The sequence below is a fragment of the Porites lutea genome, chromosome 1 (genome assembly GCF_958299795.1).
Source record: "Porites lutea chromosome 1, jaPorLute2.1, whole genome shotgun sequence".
In the NCBI taxonomy this organism is placed as follows: Eukaryota; Metazoa; Cnidaria; class Anthozoa; order Scleractinia; family Poritidae; genus Porites; species Porites lutea.
In genome coordinates, this window is record NC_133201.1 from 3,516,118 (window position 1) to 3,536,945 (window position 20,828).

At 39.0% G+C, this 20,828-nt stretch overlaps 3 protein-coding genes across 3 annotated transcripts in view; 2 read left to right on the forward strand and 1 right to left on the reverse strand.

The window, feature by feature from the left end:
* The window catches only part of LOC140942698 (uncharacterized), a 46,431-nt gene extending 38,059 nt beyond the window's left edge, over positions 1–8,372 (forward strand). The window contains exons 39-50 of the mRNA XM_073391666.1: positions 564–654; positions 1,127–1,309; positions 1,941–2,000; positions 2,129–2,186; positions 2,796–2,940; positions 3,062–3,152; positions 3,811–3,993; positions 4,678–4,737; positions 5,407–5,450; positions 5,871–6,006; positions 6,270–6,380; positions 7,197–8,372. Of these exons, the coding sequence (XP_073247767.1) occupies positions 564–654; positions 1,127–1,309; positions 1,941–2,000; positions 2,129–2,186; positions 2,796–2,940; positions 3,062–3,152; positions 3,811–3,993; positions 4,678–4,737; positions 5,407–5,450; positions 5,871–6,006; positions 6,270–6,380; positions 7,197–7,313 (1,279 nt within the window). The 3' untranslated portion in view covers positions 7,314–8,372. The remainder of the gene's footprint in view (positions 1–563; positions 655–1,126; positions 1,310–1,940; positions 2,001–2,128; positions 2,187–2,795; positions 2,941–3,061; positions 3,153–3,810; positions 3,994–4,677; positions 4,738–5,406; positions 5,451–5,870; positions 6,007–6,269; positions 6,381–7,196) is intronic.
* A 415-nt stretch (positions 8,373–8,787) lies between these two features.
* LOC140934139 (potassium voltage-gated channel subfamily A member 1-like) lies at positions 8,788–10,848 on the reverse strand. The gene is made up of 2 exons (XM_073383819.1): positions 9,547–10,848; positions 8,788–9,026 (listed from the first exon to the last, which is right to left on the reverse strand). The coding sequence occupies exons 1-2, from the start codon at positions 10,769–10,771 to the stop codon at positions 8,818–8,820; spliced, it is 1,434 nt and encodes a 477-aa protein (XP_073239920.1). The 5' UTR covers positions 10,772–10,848; the 3' UTR covers positions 8,788–8,817.
* A 948-nt stretch (positions 10,849–11,796) lies between these two features.
* Positions 11,797–20,658, forward strand: LOC140942707 (uncharacterized). The gene is made up of 9 exons (XM_073391679.1): positions 11,797–12,465; positions 13,236–13,383; positions 14,499–14,697; positions 15,382–15,460; positions 16,540–16,590; positions 16,686–16,846; positions 17,671–17,743; positions 18,782–18,929; positions 20,005–20,658. The coding sequence occupies exons 1-9, from the start codon at positions 11,845–11,847 to the stop codon at positions 20,112–20,114; spliced, it is 1,590 nt and encodes a 529-aa protein (XP_073247780.1). The 5' UTR covers positions 11,797–11,844; the 3' UTR covers positions 20,115–20,658.
* The last annotated feature ends 170 nt before the right edge of the window (positions 20,659–20,828 follow it).

Here is a 20,828-nt window from a genome sequence, read left to right on the forward strand (position 1 = left end):
GACTGATTTTCAAACTATCGAATTGAAGAAACTAAAAACCAGAACCTTTATCCTTTAGGAAGTGAATTTTGAAACCTTTTTAGGTTCATTCGGAGTTTTAGACCGTAAACGTTGTGCACAGGGCCACTCCGATATCGGAACGCTTTGCATTTGACCGGAAAATTGTTATTTGAATTTCAAAATGCGCAATGCAGGGTTCAGGACGCGCCCTATGGAATGAAAAGAATTTACGGCACTATCAAGAATAAGTTGTTTGAAAATCATGATACTGATTATCATTTCCCTTATTTCACGCCCTCCATTTCTGATTTAGCGATAGATTTAAAAGGAGAGATTAGATGTTGATCGTTAGATTTGGTCGAGGCGTGTCAAAAGATAGAGCCGTGGAGATGCGGTCATATTTCATGATCCGGAGAATTTCTTTCCTGACAACACAACAATGGTTCTCGTAGTATTTCTAGCCCAGTAAACAGTCTTAGTATTATTACAGTAGTAGTATTTACTTAATGTGACTTGTTTCAAACTTGTGCTGACTTTTTTCTCCCTCTGTTTTCCCTCAACAGCACACTGCTCGGCCTTCATCAGTACGTACAATGTCGAGTAGAGAGGCGCCAAGTATTACAGGAAATCCATCGAAACAAGGCTCATCAGCTGGTAGGCACTTTGTTAATTATGATACTCATTTTTGTCATTTCTAGAAACCGAGAAGTAGGTTAAAACTAATTAAATTTTTAAATCGATTTCGTGGAGTCTTTCGAGTGTTTGTTGTTGCTTCTGAAATGAACAATACTTCCTGAAAAATTCCAAGTCAGATTTGCAACATTTTGTGCTCACTAGGATTTCATTTCGATTTCATTCGTTTCGATTCAATGCATTATTTAAAACCTTAAAAGTATGTGTTGCGTAGAATTTTGTATCGGCGATAATTCAAGGCAACAAGGCAATACCATTTCAAAGTAAAAAATAAACAAAACTTGTCATTGATTCTTGAATAAAAAAGGCCTTTCACCACAAACACTGATGTTACAGTTGCAATTGAGGAAAATAGACCAGAAGTAATTTTTGTAACCTCATAAAATCGTATTCGCATAAATAATTTACGTTAAACTTGTATTTTTTTCTTCAGTTGTCAAACTCCTTTAAGACTTGGAGGGAAAGTTTCCAAAGAAACGTTAAAAACTTGGAAATCCTGGAAGAATATCTTCAGAAAAAAGACACAGAATTGCTGCATCACTGTCTGGTGAAATGGATGAAGTTTATGCTGAGATGCAAAGCTGAAAAATCGTACCAGAAAAAACTTGTCGTCAAGGTAAAATTGCTAAACTTAATAACTTCAATTCTATTAAGATAAACTAAGGACATCTCGTCGGTCCAAAGAGCTCTGTGACGACAGTTTGATTCATTATTAAATTTGGAACATAGGAAATCATTTTGAAATGGGAGGAAACCTCAGAATATTAGCCTAGTTATCAAAATAGAAAAAACCCTAAATAGGCAATAATTTACTGAATGCTTTAGGATAGAGGGTTTTGTCATGGATTACCATTGACGAACTTTTTTGGCTAAATTTTTCAAGATGCCAAAACTGCGACGTAGCTTTTCAAGAACATGTTCAAAATCAGGCTCTCAGATGCCCTTTCGAGTTCTATACCACAAAAAATGGGAAGTTGTTTATTTGTTAGTTTGGCGGTTTGTTTGTCTGTTTTACTTTACAAATTTGTTTGACACTCCCTGGAATTCATGGGATTGTGTTTTATGCTCCCAAACCACATGTAGTATTTGCTCTTCATTCTACAAGATTTTGCGGGCTGGCAATTCCCCAATTGTCAGAAGTATAGTGGGAAATTAGGGGTTAACTTTCCAGTGTCACGCTTTGAAGGTAAATATTTGTGGGTTCCTATCATGTACAATCGATAAGGTTTTATTGTTGCATTCTGTAGTCCTTCCAAAGATGGTGGTTCGCTCTGTACACGAAGAAAGGAAGTGAGAAACTTCAAGAGGTAACGAACCAGTGCTTCATTGTAGTTATCTAATATTAAAACGGTTTTTAAATTTAGTCCCTGCATTTTGCGCAAAAGGCCACAAATCACACAAGTTATGATCATTGCAATGTTCTTGTATTTGGCAGAAAATTCTGTTGAGAAGAACGCGAGATGCTGGGCTCCACTGGAAGCGCTGGACATACAGTGAGTTCACGCTTCAGTTGTTGATTGATATCGATTTACCCTGGCTATAGACTTCATACTGCATTGCGTCGCTCACCTTTAGACCCACTTGAAAGGCCAGAAAATATCGTTGTATTGAACAAACCCTTTAATGATGAAAAACAATATTAATCATAACTTTAATAAAATTCTCAAATGTGATTGGCCATCAACTGTCCTGATTTCAGCAATAGTAGGACACTGTAATAGGACAGTACGCGTCATCGCACGCGAGCACGTGAATGTTCTGTTTTGTTTTTGTTTTTGCTTGTTTGTTTTTTGTTGTTGTTGTTCACTTCTAGCAAAATACCCTCTGAATATCTTTTATTTTAATTTTAAAAAATCTCATAGTTATGATTAATCGGTAACAGAACTCCGTGGCGTCCATTTCGGTCTGTAATCTTGGACACACAATCACTCGTATGATCACAGACGGAATCAGTGGACTCCACTCACTCGTGTTACCATTATTAATACAGTGGTACTATAAACAGCAGTCATATATGTCATTATACCACTCTTTTGTGCATTCAAAGCGAAACATTCCAAGTCTTGCGAAATGTATTGCTGTTCCGTATTTTGCATTCGCAGAGGTAAAGAAGCAAGCTGAAATGGCGGATAATCTACAAACAAGACATGGCCGACGACTTGTTCATTCATATTTCCATCTGTGGACAGACAAAACTCGCCAGATGCAAAGAGCAAGAGAATTTCATGATCAAACTTTACTGAAGAGGTATGCTAAGTAACATTTGAATAACACCCAGAGAGAGAGAAAACTCACGAACAGAGCCTGTCCTGAGTCATCTACTCTTTCAAAACATTTTGCGAAACTTATCTGCCTTTCTTTTTTGTAGATCGCTGGGGGAATGGAGGAAAGTCATCAGGAAAAGGATTGATGAAAGAAAATCTATAAAGTCATTTCAAAATCAACTGATGAACAAGAAGGTGAGACAAAGTGTCGTTTTTTATCACCTCCAAACACAAATTTCGAAGCAACTCTCCCTTCTTTTAAACACCTGTATAGTCTTAAATTTTGAACATAACATTGACGTGTGTTTCAACAATCGATCCCAGACTTTTTAAAATAGTGTGGATTCCACCTTGTGTGTTCCGGATTCCAGGTACCGGATTCAGAATTCTTTGTTAGTGAAACTTGGATTCTGGATTCCAATAGTTAGGCGAAGTTCGAATTCCTTGAGCTGAATTCCGGTTCCAAAAGCGCATGATTCCGGCTTCCATAAAGCGCGATAGTAACTTCAGCTCGTGTAGGGGGTAGGGGGCGGGGATAGGGGGGAGGTGGTAAGGAGTCGGTTCATTAGTAGTTCTTGCTTCTATTATAGAGTGTATGCGATTCCTGATATTGACTTACGCATGCGATACCATGTTGTCGCTTCCTGGCCCTGCCGTGTGGATTTTTCTTCATGTTGTGAGTTTTTGAACTATAGGAAACCGGCGTTTCCAAATTCCAATTCGATCAGGGATTCGAGACCACCTGAAGATAGTAAAGAAATATTTATGATCTATGAAGTTAAGCTTCCTTGTTCTCGTCGTAGTGAAAAGTTGTGTTTTGCAATAATTTCTTCTTGCGGTTTTTACGTCATAGGTTTCTCGTATGTTTTACGAATGGCGTGATGCGCTTAAACTCGCCCGTAAACATAAAAAGTTGGTAGAAGGGCAAATGGTACATCACAACAGACGAATGAAGCAGGGAGTCTTGAAAGAATGGAAGAAATTTACACTGAAGAGCCGCGCCGAGAAGCACTATAACAACACGGTCACTTCCAAGGTACGAAGAATTTCTCTCTTGATATGCACGATCAGCGTGTTCAGTCATGATCTTGGAATTTAAAGGAGGTGTGTCACGAAATTTACCAAATTCAAACAGTGGCACTGCCACCAAATTGAATGAAACATAAAAATAACCCTTCAATACGTTACAGGAAGGTAAAAAATAAGACAGCAAATACAGAGGAAGCGCGGATGGACAAACGTGAAAAAGATAACGGGTTGCTTTTGTTGTTTTGAAAACTTACTAGGCTAACAGGTTTTCAAAGTTTATTATTGTTATTTTTAACGTTTTAAATAAATGCTTGGGAGACATTTTTTTAAAGCCCCTTTTACCTCCCAGATCTAATCGATACACATTGCGTAGCAAGACAAAACAAGCCATGCCAAAGTGATAGTTAGTTTTGCTCATTCAGAGCACACTTAAAAATCTATCAACTAAACAGCAAGACAAACAACGCAACTAGAAAATGCTATGCTCAGAGTTTGCTGAATATCATCCAATCAGAGCACACGAAACACTTAATCAATGGGTTTGATGTTTCTTCTACTGCTTCAGTATTGGCCTCGCAGAGCACCGGGTGCAAATCAAGGTTTATGTCTCTCACTAGAAAGTTTGAGATCAGGGTAAATCTTAACTCCGCGCGAATGTTGTTAGGAGTTAAATTCAGTTTGTTTCTTGCAGTTTTTTGCAGAGTGGAAAGCGAAAGCAGAACAAAAGCTGGCGGATAAAGAAAAGGAGAAGGTAAGATTCATTTGTCGTAAGGAGTATTGTATGAATCATCCTGTCAACGGAAAGCAGTGAACGGCATTCTTATTCTGATTAGATCATTTGCTTGTTTTCGTATGACGTAATGTAACCAGCAGTTGACAAACTTGCCGCGGTTTCCCGCCAGAAATGCTAGTTAAGAATTCAGAGGGTCTTAATGGGGTTAAATATTGAGATCCCATGAGCAAGTAATTTTATTCGTTGATCGTAAAAATGGAAATATTACCGGTTGGTTGTGAAAAAGCCAACCGTGAAATTTTGTAGCCACAATTTGTCATGCACAGAGTGTCATATAACGTACGCGCTCAAGCCTGGCTTCACGTGACTTGTTTAATTATGGAGGGAAATGCTCGTCAAAAATGTGAGTGGATGATGGGCGCAATGTCAGCCTTTTTTCCATCCACGGAAAGGTTCTTAAAGGCATCAAAAACTTTTGAACTTTTTCAAAACAATTGAGTTTACTCCTTAAAATGTAAGTTAAAAAAAGTTAAAAAGAAATTAACCGTGAATTACACCGTAAAACCAAAGTATAACCGTTTACCGTAAATGCCACCATCCCATTGAGACCCTCAATTCAAGATTTGTTGCCCTGTTGTAGCATAAGACCATCTGAATAAGCCCTGCTTGTGTTTCGTCTCTTAACAGCAACAAGACGAAATTGCTGATGATCACTACAAGAAAGCTCTGAGGTAAAAAAAAAAACAAAATGTCTCACTCTCATCTAAACTGTTTTATAACGTGCTTGATAGAAATGTAGAGAGACCTGAACTGGCACAAGCGTGACATCGACTTCTCCTCTTGTTACATGGCAGGACTAGCTCTTTAGGTAGAGCGCTTGACTGCAGAGCCGGGAGAGGTCTCGGGCTCGATCCCCGGGGCAGGACCAATACTCAGGGTCGTAAAATAACTAAGAAAAGAAGGTACTGCGTTTGGCCTGCGAACGGCTATACCTTGAGGCGGGAGGGGGGGGGGGGGGGGCTTCTTAGATGACCACGTCAAGTGGCGATCCCGTCTCCGTAGCAGGCGTAAACTTAGTGCCCTTAATTAGTACTTCCTTCGTACTTTTTTTTTGTTGATATTGACTTTTGACATTATTATCTTTTTCTTAGCAAATTGTGCTTCCGAGCTTGGCTTCACGACACCAAACTTGAGTTATACAGCGTACAAAAGGACAAGAGGATTGTAGTGAAACACTTCACTATGTGGAAGAAAAGAATCGCTCTAAACACTATCGCCACTGAATTGGTGAGAGCCTTTTATTTCCTGATGTTTATGTCCTCTGTTATCGAAAATGCGAACTTTTGAGTTCAAACTTACCGTGCGCAAATTGACTACACCCTGAATTGTCGATGGGTCCGTTTCTAGGCAACATGTTTCTTCATCCCTAGAGACTTGGTGACGTGATAACTTCAAATCGCTTTTCTTTTATTGAAAAACGCTTTTACTCAGTATACATTACGATATACTCTTATCTCCTAAGCTTTTACATTCATTTCGTTTCTCGGTAGGTTGATCGACGTGTCTACGAAAAATTCTGGACAAAATGGCGTCATCAGCTGATAAGAAAACGAGTTTCTCAAATGATGATGAAACACGAAGAGAAAAAGCAGCTGTCCGAGGTAAAATATTCTCTAAAGGTCCTCTCCCCGCCTCCTGCCAAAAAGGTCAAGGCATGATTACGGTGAATCTCGTTGGCGATTCCCTGCGAAAGTTGTAAGATACAGTTGCCATGCGCATTTTTCCATCCATAACTAGCAAATTTTGGTTGCGTTATTGCCCATCAGTCTTTGCGCGAACCTCCTTTCTCCATTGCTCTGTCGTGCCACCAGTTTTCCCGCGCTTTTCCATTGTTTCTTTTTCCCGCCACAACGCATGCTGTCATCTTTGTAGTGTCTTGTATACCAGTATATATGTTTTACGATTTCATAAGCGTCCATCTGGCTGACTACACAAGTAACAGAGTTCTAAAGTGATTACGTCATAAAAATGTAAATTGTGAAATTATGGAAATTATTGGAGAACAACATCTGAAAGGCCTACTTGCCCAAAACTAGCACTGTGGAGAAAATTGTCCCGTTTTGCTCTCATTACTCCATACATAGTTATTAGAGGAGACTGGTTATGAAAAGCGGCAAACATCAATGATAAAAACAACAGTGCTGCAGTTTATGTTGGAAGCACCCTGAAAGTGCACAATCCTTTGTTTTCTGTTGGAAAATTGTTACGGAATAAATTAATGCAACGTTTTTATTGGTCCATACAATCAAAATGATAGGAATTCTTTTGAACGTTGTGCACTTTCAGGTCCACAAAAACATATAACAAAGGAGTCTGACGGGTTTCATAACCATTCCACTCAATTAACTATGCTCCATACAAATCCTTCTAAATTTGACTCAGTTCCTAAGCCTTTTCTTTTTTTTCTAATTTGACAGGTGTTCATGGCGTGGTATCAGCTGACACTAGTGAACCGTCGCTTGCTTAAAGAGTGGCAAATATACAAAACAAAGAAAGTATTCAGGTTGTGGATGCAAAAGTACAACGAATCTTAATTGCAAGTACAAAGCAAAAAAAAAAAATTGTAATTACAAAAGCTTAGCATTACCAGTTTAAATTTTCCGGTTTCGCTATTTTCAAGCGTTCATTTTTAAATCACGGAGGTAGAGACAGGCACGTAGGGGGCGAAGAAAATTTAGAAACCACATTACGAGCGCTCACGATAGCCGGGAAATGTATTTTCCCTCCAATTTTGACTACGATATCGCCTGATTGTTTCTTCTTACGCTTCAAAAGAACAGGGGAACATCTTTGACCTTATCATGTACGCTTTTTTTTGTTAAAAAAATGTCCTCTTGTTAAATAGGTATTGTCCTTGAAACATGAAAGAACTTGTTAAGTCTAGTACACTAGTTTGCGCCATTTTTAGCAGTTACATTTCTTAAGCGAATATCCACCGTCAGAAGATTTAAAATGTCTGGTTAGCAAAAGTGGTAATGAGAAATACATTTGCACAATTTTCGAATATTTTCGGAACGTAATCCACAAAGGATAACTGGTTACTAAAATTTGACCCAAGTTTAAAGAAAGATTCGCCTTTCATGTGTATAGAAATAATTGTATTGTTTTGTATCTTTTCCAGAAGTTTTAGAAATGAAAACTCAACACATATTTAGCTGGTTATTTATTTTTTTACTAGACTACTATTTGCAAAGGATTGTTTATTTTACGAGGTGATTTCGTGTAAGATTGTTTTAGTGGGTTATTTATTTTTCAGCAGTGAAACTTAATAACGGTTATTCACAAGATGATTTTTATAGAAGATAGATATTTAAATTATTTAGAATTATTTATTTCGCAGATCTTATTGGGATTGAAAAGTTTCGTAATATAATTATAGCGCTCTATAATTAAAAAGAATCGTTATGCTTTAGGAGACGAGCGAAGTCTTGGAATCAGGCTTCATTGTAAGACAAGCTTAGAAAGTGATTTTGTATAAATATGTTTAATTCTTTCATACTCACTGTAGCATATTGTTTTAAAAGGGAGAAAACGATGCATAATCAACAGGGTGTTGAGCCAGGGAAAACACCAATAAAGTGTTTTTTACCTTACTTTAATGTTCTCGTTTAAAATTGTTTAATCATCTGGCCGCACTAAGTAAATGAGCGGTAAGTCGCTGTCTTGGGGTACGGGAAGACCAACCTCCTGGTGGTCATTTTTTGTATGCCTCACACCGGGAAAATTAAGACACCTTTTACGTATCAAATGTCATCAGTCCCCTCGGTGTTCGCTCAGTTTGTTCTTAGATCGTTCGTCCGGTTTCGTCGTGGCTCGATTTTCTTCGGGTCTCTTCCCCAAGCGTTCTCCCTCGGAAATTGGGAGAGGTGCCCTCAGTTTCATTTTCTGCGAGAAAAGCCCGAGGGGCGTGCTGGTAATAAATTTCTCGCATGGAAATTATTCTAGGGATAGATTTTAGTTATCACTATCACCATTTCGTTTATTTTATTATTATTATTTTTTGTGAGTTAGTAACGTTACAATGCCGGTCAACATCAGTCAAACGTAGGATACAACCTTGTTCTTGGGTTGACCGTGAGAACTGAGAGAGTTTCTTCTCCTCGGCTTGACACTGTTCCGGTATTTTGTTGTTGCTTTGTTATCTTGCAGTTTTTGAAACATGTCATACTTGTTATAAATGATCGGCAGTAAAGGCGTGATGAGCACCACGCCAGAAACCGAGCATATTCCTGCCACGATCTTACCAGCTGTGGAAAAAGAAAATTGATTAATTGAAAGTAATTTTAATTATTTTTCGGAAAGAAGCAAGAAGGATTTAAAGGCCGGACTGAAAGTGATGGGGATGATCGAAAGAGAGCAGGAATCAGTCCCTCCCCCCCCCCCCCCCCCCCACCAAAAAACCCATTCTCGAAATGGAAAATTTCGAACCTAAGAGAACCTTTCGATCATCCCTTTCACTTTGCCTCCAGAGTACCCCCCACCCCGGGATTCCAAGGCTACTTTGCCGGTATTGAGCATGAACCAACATTTCGGGGGCGCGATCCATTCAACCAAAATTTCCGGAAATTTCGGTCCAAAACTCAATGGATCGCTTCGGTCCAACCGGAAAAGTTTCGAAAAAACGGGTCCACCTTTTTAGGTGGACCACTTTTCCCGGTCGGACCGGTTGGAATTTTGGTTGAATGGATCGCGCCCCGGTTGTCCCACACTTTCCTCGTGTTTTTTTCATAGGGATCTGGGTACGGGTGAGCTCGTTCTTTGACTTACCTAAGGTTTTAGGCACCAAATCACCATAGCCTAGCGTGCTTATCGTCACCACGGCCCACCAGCATGCGTGAGGTATGCTGTGAAACACAGTTCCCTCGTCCCACTGCTCACAGTAATACACTGTACTTCCGAAGAGAACCGTGCCGATGCAAGTTAGAAATACGATAGTCCAGACATCGTACACGCAGGCTTTAGCAGTTTTGCCAACAACTTTCACTGTTGAATTAAGGCGTGAGATTTTAAGCACTTGAAAAATCCTTGAAAGACGGAAGACTTTGATGATGTAAATAGGGACCATGTTTTTGATTGAAGCGATCAATGAAATGTAGAACGGAAGAACTGCTACAATGTCTATGATGTTTAAAACTCCGAGAAAGAATTTGCGCTTTTCAGGAGCAACGATAAAGCGTACTAAAAGCTCTAACGTAAACCAAGCAATACAACATAGTTCAGCTTTGAAGATAAACTCCATGGCATGTAAGCTGCTGAATGTTGTAGTCGTCGTATGGTTCTGATTAGAAGTCATATGACTTGTTGTGTTTTTCAATGTAGTGATCTCTGCAAAATCCTGCGAGCTTCGTATGTTTGGTAAAGAACTGACGAATGCTAAAACAACTGCAATCATTATTACAAACAGCGAAAATAGATTGAGGATGCACGCAAAGGTACTTGATGCGGGTACTTCACACACTTCCCAAATTCTCTTTCGATAAACACCTTTTGGTTTAAGGAGTTTCTTTGTCTGCAATCTTCTTGGAAGCGGCAAACTGTATCTTTTGTCGTGCTGACTCAAATAGTCATATACTCCGAAAAAATACAATTCATCAGCTACCAGTTGCTCGGATAAGCCATCGTTAGGCAGTACAAGCTTTCCTCCAGTTGTGTAGAAATTGAAAACGCTCTCAAATGCTATTCGATTCCTATCAAAGAACATTTCACCGTTTTCCGTACACAGTTGACGCTTTGCAGGATTGCCCAGTAAACTGTTCGGGAAATTCTTTAGCAGTCGAGAAGTCATTTGATACCTTTTCCCGCTGACATTTATTTGAATCTTTTCTTCTTTGGCCAACAGCTTTTTGGACCTAAAATACCGACATGCTGGTTGTGTTGTGGGTTCTTGTTCCGAGTCGTGAAATATCAATGCAAATGTTCCCCTTCGACGCAATAGCGAACTTCCATGTGATGGCGAGTTTAAATGTTCCGGTCTTCCGTGAAACTGGAGCATCTTGTCAAAGGACGAAAAAAAACGTCAGCTTCCTGATAACTTTCCTTTGAGCTCAGACAAAAACCTTCAGAGACTGTATTAACTGATAGATCTAATGCACTGCATGTCTTCGGACCCCCAACCTCTTGTGTACTTGTGCGAGTACTTCGGAAAAGAGCTATCTTTGAGGTCAATTTTGACAGTCAATCAGTCTCTTTCAATCTGTTCTGTTTCTGATCTAATAAACGAAACCGTCACAGTTCCAAAAAGTTTTCAGTGCATTTTAACCTAAAATGAAAATGCATAGTACCTATTATTTTTCCATCCGGAGCCAATGCTAAGTCGAAGAGGTAAAAAAATGAATATTCCAATTTTCTCTGCTATTCATTTAACCTCGGTTGAATGAACTCATTTATTATCGCAAGATCTAAACTACATGCCAGGATATAAATGTACATATGTCGAAATTAATTTCGCCTGTCATCTTTGTCATGTACCTCTAACTAGATATATAGTTTTGGTAATGGACTTTACGTAGTATGGTCTAGTATGTGTACGAAACATCATTAGGGGATACAAAAGAGTGATTTCTTCTGTTGCTCCTGTAGCTCCTAAGTTGTAAGCTTTTTTTTGTTCTCGCATTGAAAGATAGCAATAAGTTGCTAATATCTCCGAGGATAAATAGCAAAAGTGAGTAAAAATATTACAAATATTAAATAGTAAATTTAAAAAATAAATATCAGTCGTATTAGTACAGAATATGAAAAAAGTAATTGATCAACTGACTAATTAAGACAAAATTTGATAAGATTAACCACAAAAGGTACAGCAGTCAGCCATAGGAAATCGTCGCCTTCTCGACGGCACCATTCTTCATCAGACCATACAAAAATAAAAATAACCAAATGAAATGAAAGTAAGAAAAAAAAAAAGGAAAAAGGGCCAGGGGCAAGAAATTATGACGAGTCTAATGTCCTTTCCTAATTTTCCAACACTGCCTCGTTTCTATGAGTATCCCCAGATCTCTCTCGTTCGCAACCACAGTGATTCATCAACCGAGGAGATCACAACAACATCAGAGGCGGCGGGAGGTTATGAAGTTCTATAACCTGTTCTTGTTGTTTATCTTTGAGCTAAATCAGTGTCTGACTTCTTCTGAAAGCCACAATGAGCTGCCTCGAGGACACGGAGAGGAGCTAGGCAGGCACAGAGACTCCGATGGCCATGTTGATATAATCGACGCGGAAGACTTGCCATCGCCGAAGCAATTTTGGGATCAATATGCGAGCATTCGAAAACCAGTGATTTTTCGAGGGACAGGAAAACATTTCCCAGCTCTTCATTTATGGACAGATGAATACCTGAAAGAAAATTATGGAGAGCTGGAAGTGAAGCTAGAATCTAAGCGAGAAAAAGATGAAGTTCCAGTCGGCGAAAGAGGGCTCGGGCGAGACACGATTCGAAGTTTTCTCGAAACTTATCAAGAGAAAGATTCTTATACGGTTTCCCAACTTCCTGATCCGCTGTCGACAGAAGTCATGGTATTGCCCTTTTTAATGTGCGGAAGTTTTAGCGAGAGGATTTTGGAAGCGAACTTGTGGCTTAGCTCTGGTGGTACACGGAGTATGCTACACAAAGATGCTGACAATGCTATTAACTGCTTGTTAAACGGTACTAAAAATTGGATTTTGATTCATCCAGATAACGAAGAGAACGTGAGTATGTGTTTGCGAACTTTCTTTTAATCTATATGGTATAAACTATGAACAAGGGAGACTTTAAATTTAACGTAAATATTTGCTAATTAGCTTCAGTTACTTGTTTGGACTTGAAAGTCTCATCTTTTGTGCTTAGTAAGCTTATACCTTGATCTCGTCCTATTACCGTGGAAAAGAGTTTTTAATGGGAAAATCTATTTCTTTTTGAATGCGTAAATAAGCTTATATTTTTTTTATCAGAGGAGCAAGAGAAAAAGTATTCTGTATTTTTAAGTGGGTTGCATCTCACCAGCGGTTCATGAATCCAGGAGGGTAGGGTAAAGAAAGAAACAATATCATATTGTAAGAAACCATATACGGTTCTCAGAATGAATACATTCAAGTTACTTGCCAAGTAAAACCTACAAATGGAATGTATTTCCTTGTCAAAACTCCTAAGGTGAGGTGTGTTACAGCTGGAACAGGTGCAATTCAAGTGATTTGTGTGATGATAAGAAACCAGACACAACGCTCTTTTCACATATTTCAATTCATATAACAAACTCACAATGGCCTGTTCTCCAGATTGCTTGATTAGCTCAATGGATAGAGTTTTGCATCCGGTCATCACAATTAAGGTCAGGGTTTGATTCCTGGTCAAGCCTGAATTTTTTCAGCTTCTTCTTCAACTGCTGAGGTTGTTCATCCTACTGGGAAGATTATGTTCACTTTTATATCTTGATCTGCAGTTCAAAATATGATTCATTTTAAAATATTTCAATTTACAGATACCCGTTGCAGATGGAGACAGAGGATATGGAGGGTTTGCAACACTGGATGTAGAAAGTGTGAATCTAATCAAGTATCCAAAATTTAAAGATGTAAGGTGGCAACATGCAAACATGACTCCTGGAGACTGCCTTTATTTGCCTTACAGTAAGTGGTAGTATTTATTCATTTATTTATTTGATAGTTTTGTTTGAAAATGTATCTCCAACAAACAGTCCCATTTTTCGGTCAGATCTGTACGTTGTCATTCCCAATAAAGTAGTCTCCACTGCTCGATCTCCAATATTTCATTTTAATTTAAACAGGGCTTCTGATAGGTCGCGGAAAAAAAAGACAAATTTCGCAGGGTTTTTAGGGACAAAATTGCTAAAAAACGGCCAATATCACGGGAATTTTCAGGGCAAACTTGGCCGGAAAGCAATCGGTAAAAAAACGGCGGATTTTGTGGTTATTTCGCTAGAAATCGATCAGTTTTGTGCTGACCAGACCAGCATTTTTAATGTTTTTCTAACAGAGACACAACTTTACTGTTTTGTAACCCTTTAAGCCCAAAATCCAGGCAAATACAGATTCTCCAGACTGACCCCCATAGTTTGGGCAAGTGTTTCCTTCTCTCCCCTCCCCCTCCGCTACCTTCATTCCTCCTTTTTGCTCTCATCCCCACTTTATTGTAAAACTTGCGCAGAAACTCTTGCTACACAGATGAATGAGAGGGGGTGAAGAGACTTTCAAACCATGTCGTGGAAGTGTTTGTATTCATACTGTCTGACCCTCTATCTTTTGCCAGTACTATTAAGCATAATACAAAGCCTAGGTACACTTCAATACTTTCTACATAATTTTTATTAATTAAAAATTCACTCTGGACCAACCTCTACTGGACCAGCATTAGTTGGTTTTAAGCCAGATTTTTATAGAGACGGAAACTCCTACTTTGTACCTTCCCAACTTTGCATATATTGTATCGTTATTAGCTCCTTGTCACTGTTCTGGGTATTTTAAGGTACATGCCAAGTTCTTTCAATCCCCCCTACATCTTATGTGACACTCTCTGGCTCCTCCTAATATCTGGATCTGCTGCAAAAATCATGTTCTTTTAAACCATCTTGATACACACCCTGGGATCAGTTGTGGTTCAATTTTGGCTTTTTCCTGGTGCTACAATGTACAGGACATTAAAGCAAAGGAAAATAAAGTTAGGCCAAGTCCAAAATATTGATTTCCAAAATCAAAGAAAATATTGTTGTTGTGTCTGTTTACAGGTTACTGGCATCAAGTGCGATCTTATGGCTCTAAGAACATGGCAGTGTCTGTTCTGTTCTCACGGCTGACAGAGTTTGATCCAGCAGGATGTGAAGGTGCCAGGCTGGATTATACTCCTTTGTCAGATGTCAACATGGTCTGGACGTATCCTGGGCATGGTCCACAGACGATGGGCAATACTGATCCATTTGAATTGAGGTATGGCACCTCAACTCGTCTCTTCCATGTAGCTTTTGTTTGTTTTGTCACCTAGCGCTCCTTCATGAGAGAATAGTTGCTCCTTAAAGAAACCAATGATAAATGTATCAGCAAATTGATAGTGATGATAGTTTTTGTGCAAAAATTTAGTCTCTGTGATTTACGGATATTTGACAGTAGTAGCCGACGGGATTTTGGTTTGCCTAAGCTAGCGTCAGGGCAGGAAGAGAAAGGAGAGCTTGCAACTATGTCTCTGGAATTTGAAAATCTGCATTGAAAAAGTCAATGCGAAATGCTGATTGGCGAAGATGACATTAGTAATGATGTCATTACCCTTTGTGCGTGCTTACATGTTTTTTTTACATGTTTTTTTTCAATGTTTGTTTTCATTCGCCCTCATTTGCGCTTTGCGCTGATTGGCAGAAATCTGACAGCTTTGTCTATAGGGAGCCACGGAGGAATTGGAGGTGGAATTCAAATTCCAGAGGCATAGTTGCACGCTCTCCTTCCTTTTCCCACCCTGCCACCAGAGTGCCCTGAAGAGCTTGCTCACAGGCTAATAGTACAGTGTAGTAAAGATTTTTAATATTACCATGACTGAATAAAGTTGATTCGCAAGTTTTTTTGTGAAACCTGTAAGGATTAATGACATGATAAATTAACTTTACTGATCTTTTGCTTTAGAGAGGAGTATCTCTCTTTGATGGAATATGCTGATGATAAACGTATGGATGTTGATCTCATTTTTAAGATGCTTACTGAGGTAAGATGATAACAAATAATGATACTAGAACTGTACAAATGTATGTTTAGTGACTCTAATTAAGTATACTCTTCCATGTTTTTTTGACTGGGACCACCTAGCAAAAGTCTGTCAACACAGCTGGAAAGAATGCCTTAACCCTTATAAGTCCCGAGAGTGACCAAAGTCAATTTTCTCCCAACAAAATCAATACACAATCAAGGGAAAATGTTGTGAGGATTAATTAAAAAATCACCTGATGGGAAAAGCTTTGATATACAAACAAATTCTCTCAACCAATTCATTAAGGAAATATATGGGGGTCAGTCTGGAGAATCTGTATTTCCCTGGATATTGGGCTTAAATGGTTAAAATCAGTAAAGTTGTCAATTCTGACAATAATTTGGTGGAAACTAGTAAAGATATAGCTTTGTTAAGTCACTGAATTTTACATATATTTATATAGTGGAGGCAAGTTTGTTTCCCTCATTATACAAACATCTGTAAAATCCTACAACTTTGTGGGACAATATCCTCACTTGCTTTTCACATAATTTTCCTAATTTTAAGATGTTCTTTCCAGCATAAATGTCAGTGGATATTCGCTTAGTGCTGTTTATCAAAGTACACAATTAGTTATTGAGATTGTTGTTGAAGTTTAAAAGGCCCTATCTACACGTATCCGTTTTTGTTTGAAGAGGGGAATTTTTTTCTCCAGTCTGGCCTAACCTGTTCGGTAAAAACAGTCACCGAAAACATATCTTTTCAAAAATGCTCTCCAAAGTGAAGATTTTTGAAAACGCAGGCTTGTGTAGATGGACAAAAACAGAAGTTTTCGAAAACAATGACACCGTACATCATTAAATTTTACTACTATAATATTACCCATGCTCTGTGAGGGGTACTATCTTATTTCCATTGTTTAGCATTTCCATATGGACGGGCGAAAACGATTCGAATATCCTAGGTGTGACACGTATATTTTTGAAAACGGTTGGAGCAAATCTCTGGTTTGAAAAATTTTTGGATACGTGTGGACATGGCCTAAATGGCATTTTATTGTGGTGTTTGGTGTTCAGAGTTTATGTCATCTTTTGTAGACTGAAGTTATGGAAGAACATGAAGATGCAAGGAGAATCATGGCAGAAAATGTAAGTTGTTACAGAGTTCACATAAAGTCTTGATCCTTGAAAAATGTCTTGAAAATGTTTATATTTGACAGTGTTTATTCTTTGATATTTTAAAGGTGCTTAAAATAATTGATGTGGACAACAAAGGTTATGCATCTAAAGAAGACATTCAAGGAATGACGCTTGAACAGCTCAAACAAATAGCAAATGAGGTTGATGGTGATCCAGCTAACACTGAGGAATATGAGTTTGCCTTGTTTGAAATTGATTCTGTAAGGTAAGAGCTACAATTTTATGGTTCAATATTCATTCTTCTTCCATTCTTCTTTCTGACTTTGGGTCTGTAGGTACAGGTTCAAGGCTTAGCCGTCAAGTAACTTGTTTCCTTAGACAAGAAATGTTGCTCGGATCAAAGTTCTGGTAAACTGCCGACCTACCCCTCCCCTAAGCCAGCCATCATTTTGCCTTAAGTGAGTAAGTGTTAACGTTAGCTTAGGGGAGGGGTAGGTGGGAAGTTTCCCAGAATCCTAAATTGATGCCATTGCTCAAACTTTCCTCTTCCAGCTCGCTGTACAAATGCATGGGTAGTGGGGACATACTATTAGGGATATCCTTGTGATGGACTAGCCACCCATCCAGGGGAAACTCGCAATACTTCTAGCTGCATCATCATTTGACAAAAGAGAGGTTAAGCATCACGATTACGTCAAACGGCAAACTCGAATTTGTACCACATGACCAAGTTTCCCCTGTACTTGTCGGTTACTGTTTATTATTTCTACACCTTAATTATTAGTTTCACGCAATTTTTTATCCATAAGTATTGTCTTGAGCTGTTTTTATCTGCTCATTTTCTATTTTGAGAAATTCTCAACTTGAATCTGACGTTTGCCGTATATGTGAAGCTTAAACTCTCTAATGTTCACTGTTACATACAGAATTGAATGTTAGAAAAATCAAGAACTTATTAACAAAAATTCTATTAAGCAGCTTTGTAAAATACTAAAATTTACTGAAATTTCTTGCTTAGCGCTTACTACTCTTTGAGCTAATGGGCTGTGATGTTTATGAAGTTCTTTTTCTCTTAACAAAACCATCCAGGTCAGTCTTTAAGAGAGCGATGAAGGATGGAAGTGGAAAGCTTACTCTGGAAAACTTGATTAAGCATTACGAAGTAAGAGTAATTTCATGCCTGCAGTGGCCAGATATAAGTGTTAGGGCTAATCGAATCTGGCCAGGGGCGTTCCGCATGCGCGGCCTGTATAAAAGATACCCGGCGCCGGCTACGCAGGCTAATCGAGGCTAGTTGTCTAAAGATCGTGAGCTGATAGTCTGGAATTAATTGTCAGGTAGGGTGGGGGGCGAGTTGTCTGTATATCGACCAAATAGACAGGACGTCTTCCATCTAGGGACAGTACGCGCGCTCCATTGATCCATGCAATCTTTCGTGCCTTGTGGTTGAAAGTGGTTGTCTTGTGTTCAAGGGGTCCTCCACAAAACGTAAAATGAGGTACTTTCACGTAGTACTCGTGCAGCTTTGGCAAAGAAATGCTCCAAAAAGCGTGATGCGCGGTGCAAAGTTGTTTTTTTGCTAATCTAAAACCTTTCCTTTTTTTCTGTTCGCGTTGCCGTCACCGTCGTCGTTGCTATCTTAATAGAGATCTTTAGATTCTAGGACGAGAACGACCACAAGTACGAGATTTGACTTAAAGTTTTTTCGCGTATTCTCAAAACATAGACTCCCGGAAACCTTCATTTTACCATTTTTCCCGAGAAAAGTTAGCACTATTACCTTTAGTAAAGGAGGTTACACCCTCTCCAAATCGCAAAATGATTAACTTCTAACATTTGATAACTTGTTTCCGCCACTTCGACGTTCTCCCTAAAACTCGTAGTAGAATGACGACGGCTACCACGTTTTCCCGCCAAAATGACGCTTGTTCTTGCGCGAGCGCTACTTAGGATTGAGAAAATCTCGTGCTCGTTGTCGTACTCGTCTTAGAATCTAAGCTCTCTATTACGAACGAGTCGAGACTCGGTGGCAGGCAGGGTATTTTTCTAAATAAGCTATATAGGTGTTTGCTACCCCACGGGTAGGGTTTTTGATCCATTTTTGTTCTGAAAACGTGCTACCAATAAATTCACCCAAAGAGTACAGTGAACGTTTAAACCAATTTCTGAAATACAGTATTATATTACCGTTTATTTGCAGGATTTTGGTGGCTCGGCTAAGGTTGCTAGGGAACTTTTTAACATGCTCCACCCAAAAAATCCTGGGTTTGTAACAGAAGACGAACTAAAGGAACAACTTGATAATGTCTTGAAGCTGTACTTGAAGAAGAAAGATGATGACAAGTCAGGTCAGTGAACCACCTTATTTCTTTGAATTAGCGCCCGGGCGTTTTTTCATATTTCGACTAAAACCGGGGTTGTTTATCGAAAACACTGGTTGGTTTTACACAGAGATGTATCGGTATGGCATGTGTATAAAATATGGAGTATCTCATTATCCTCGATATCATTCTCGTCAATGGTATACAGATCGTCGCATTCGTCTTGTATCCCTATTATTCAAAATAGTTAGGGAGACAGTAGGGGAGGAGGGTGCTGATTCGAGATGGGCGGTTGTTTGATATTATGGCACAGGGGCGGCGGGCACTTATTCGGGAGGCGTGCGTGACAATAAAAAAGAAGTGCGTCTTACTTCGGCTACAGGCTTGCTAGAATGCAGTTCACTGCGGTGTCGTTAGTTAAAGGAACAATGCGCGACAGAAAGGAATTGTGTACCATGGCGAATAAGCACTGCCTATGGGGCTGTGCTGTGATATTTTCTATTTTGAAAGATTCCTCAGTAAAATAAAAGGTACCTTTTTAGCTGACAAGCGTCCAGATCACCCCTTTCCGAATTTTCTGAATTTACCCCTGCTGTAGACAGACTAGGATATCGTGCACTTAGTCGCCGTAAAATCTTCATGACATCGCAGCAAAAATAACGCGAAATATCGCCTGTATAAACCATACTAGACAGACCCATTTGCAATTGCTATATAAATCTTCCACGCTGCCCCCAGGTTTACTTAAGAACTTTGCTGACAAATCCCGTAGACGGGCATTCTCCTGTTTGTTAACGGTGCTCTAGCCTTCACAGCAGGCGTATTTGACGTATTTTGCAGTGCGAATGATCACAGTTAGTAAGTTGAAACTGAGAGAGTTGCGAAGAGTTTAACAATGATTCCAAGGGAGAGGTTGACGTGCCAAAATAGAGGAGGGGGGTGGAGGTTTCCTTTTTCCCCCGCCCCTCCTCCCTTGGTTTTCAATTGCTTTCAAGTTGGCGGCCTTGGTTAATGTACCTCTGAGCTGTCGTTGAAAATAATAATAAGTAACGTTGCTCGAGTCCTGTATACAACTTGTAAAATTGTATTTTTTGTGCTGCAGGAATTTATTACGAGAAGGAGTGGTATGAGGATAAAGAAATCATGAAACAAACTATGCCTTCATCTAAACTGGATGCCATGGCAACTGATTCGGCGCACACTGAATTGTAACTGGTAACTTAGCAACACTCAGCTTCAATGAACACGCTGTCAATGAAGTTTTATACGCATCCGTTAAGATACTGTAGTGCAAGTTGTTTGAGAAAATACCGTAAAATTCCGAAAATAAGCCCGGGGCTTATATTTTTCAAAGGCTCTTTTAGAGGGGCTTATTTTTGGAGGGGCTTATCTACGGAGGGAAATTTGCGTTTCAAAATCGATTGGGCTAGCCTTATAGTTGGAAGAAAATTTACCGTTTTACTTTGTATTTGAGGGTAATTTTCCAAGTACAACAACCGGGGGGCTTATATTTGGAGGGGCGATTTAACGGAGGGATTTTTGCGTTACCGGTTTGGGGAGCTTATATTTGGAGGGGCTTATTTTCGGAATTTTACGGTAGTTCTTTTTGAGGTAAGATATGTATGAAGCTCGTTATGCTCTGGACCAAGTGAACTGACTATATTTGAGAAGTAATGAGAAGTGAGGTTTGACCGTAATTGGAACTGTTATATAAACAATAAACAATAACTGACACAAGTGACACATCTAAAGTGTTTTTAAAGAACTTGTACAACTTTAAATGAAACTTTAAAGATATTTTTATAAGACTCCGCTTAGTAAGACTTTAACTCAAAAAGCTATTAAGAAACTGTTTTGTGAGTAGTATTGAAGTCTTTCAGCTCAGGTATGGGACTTAAATATCGTGATAAATGTAATTAAAATAAT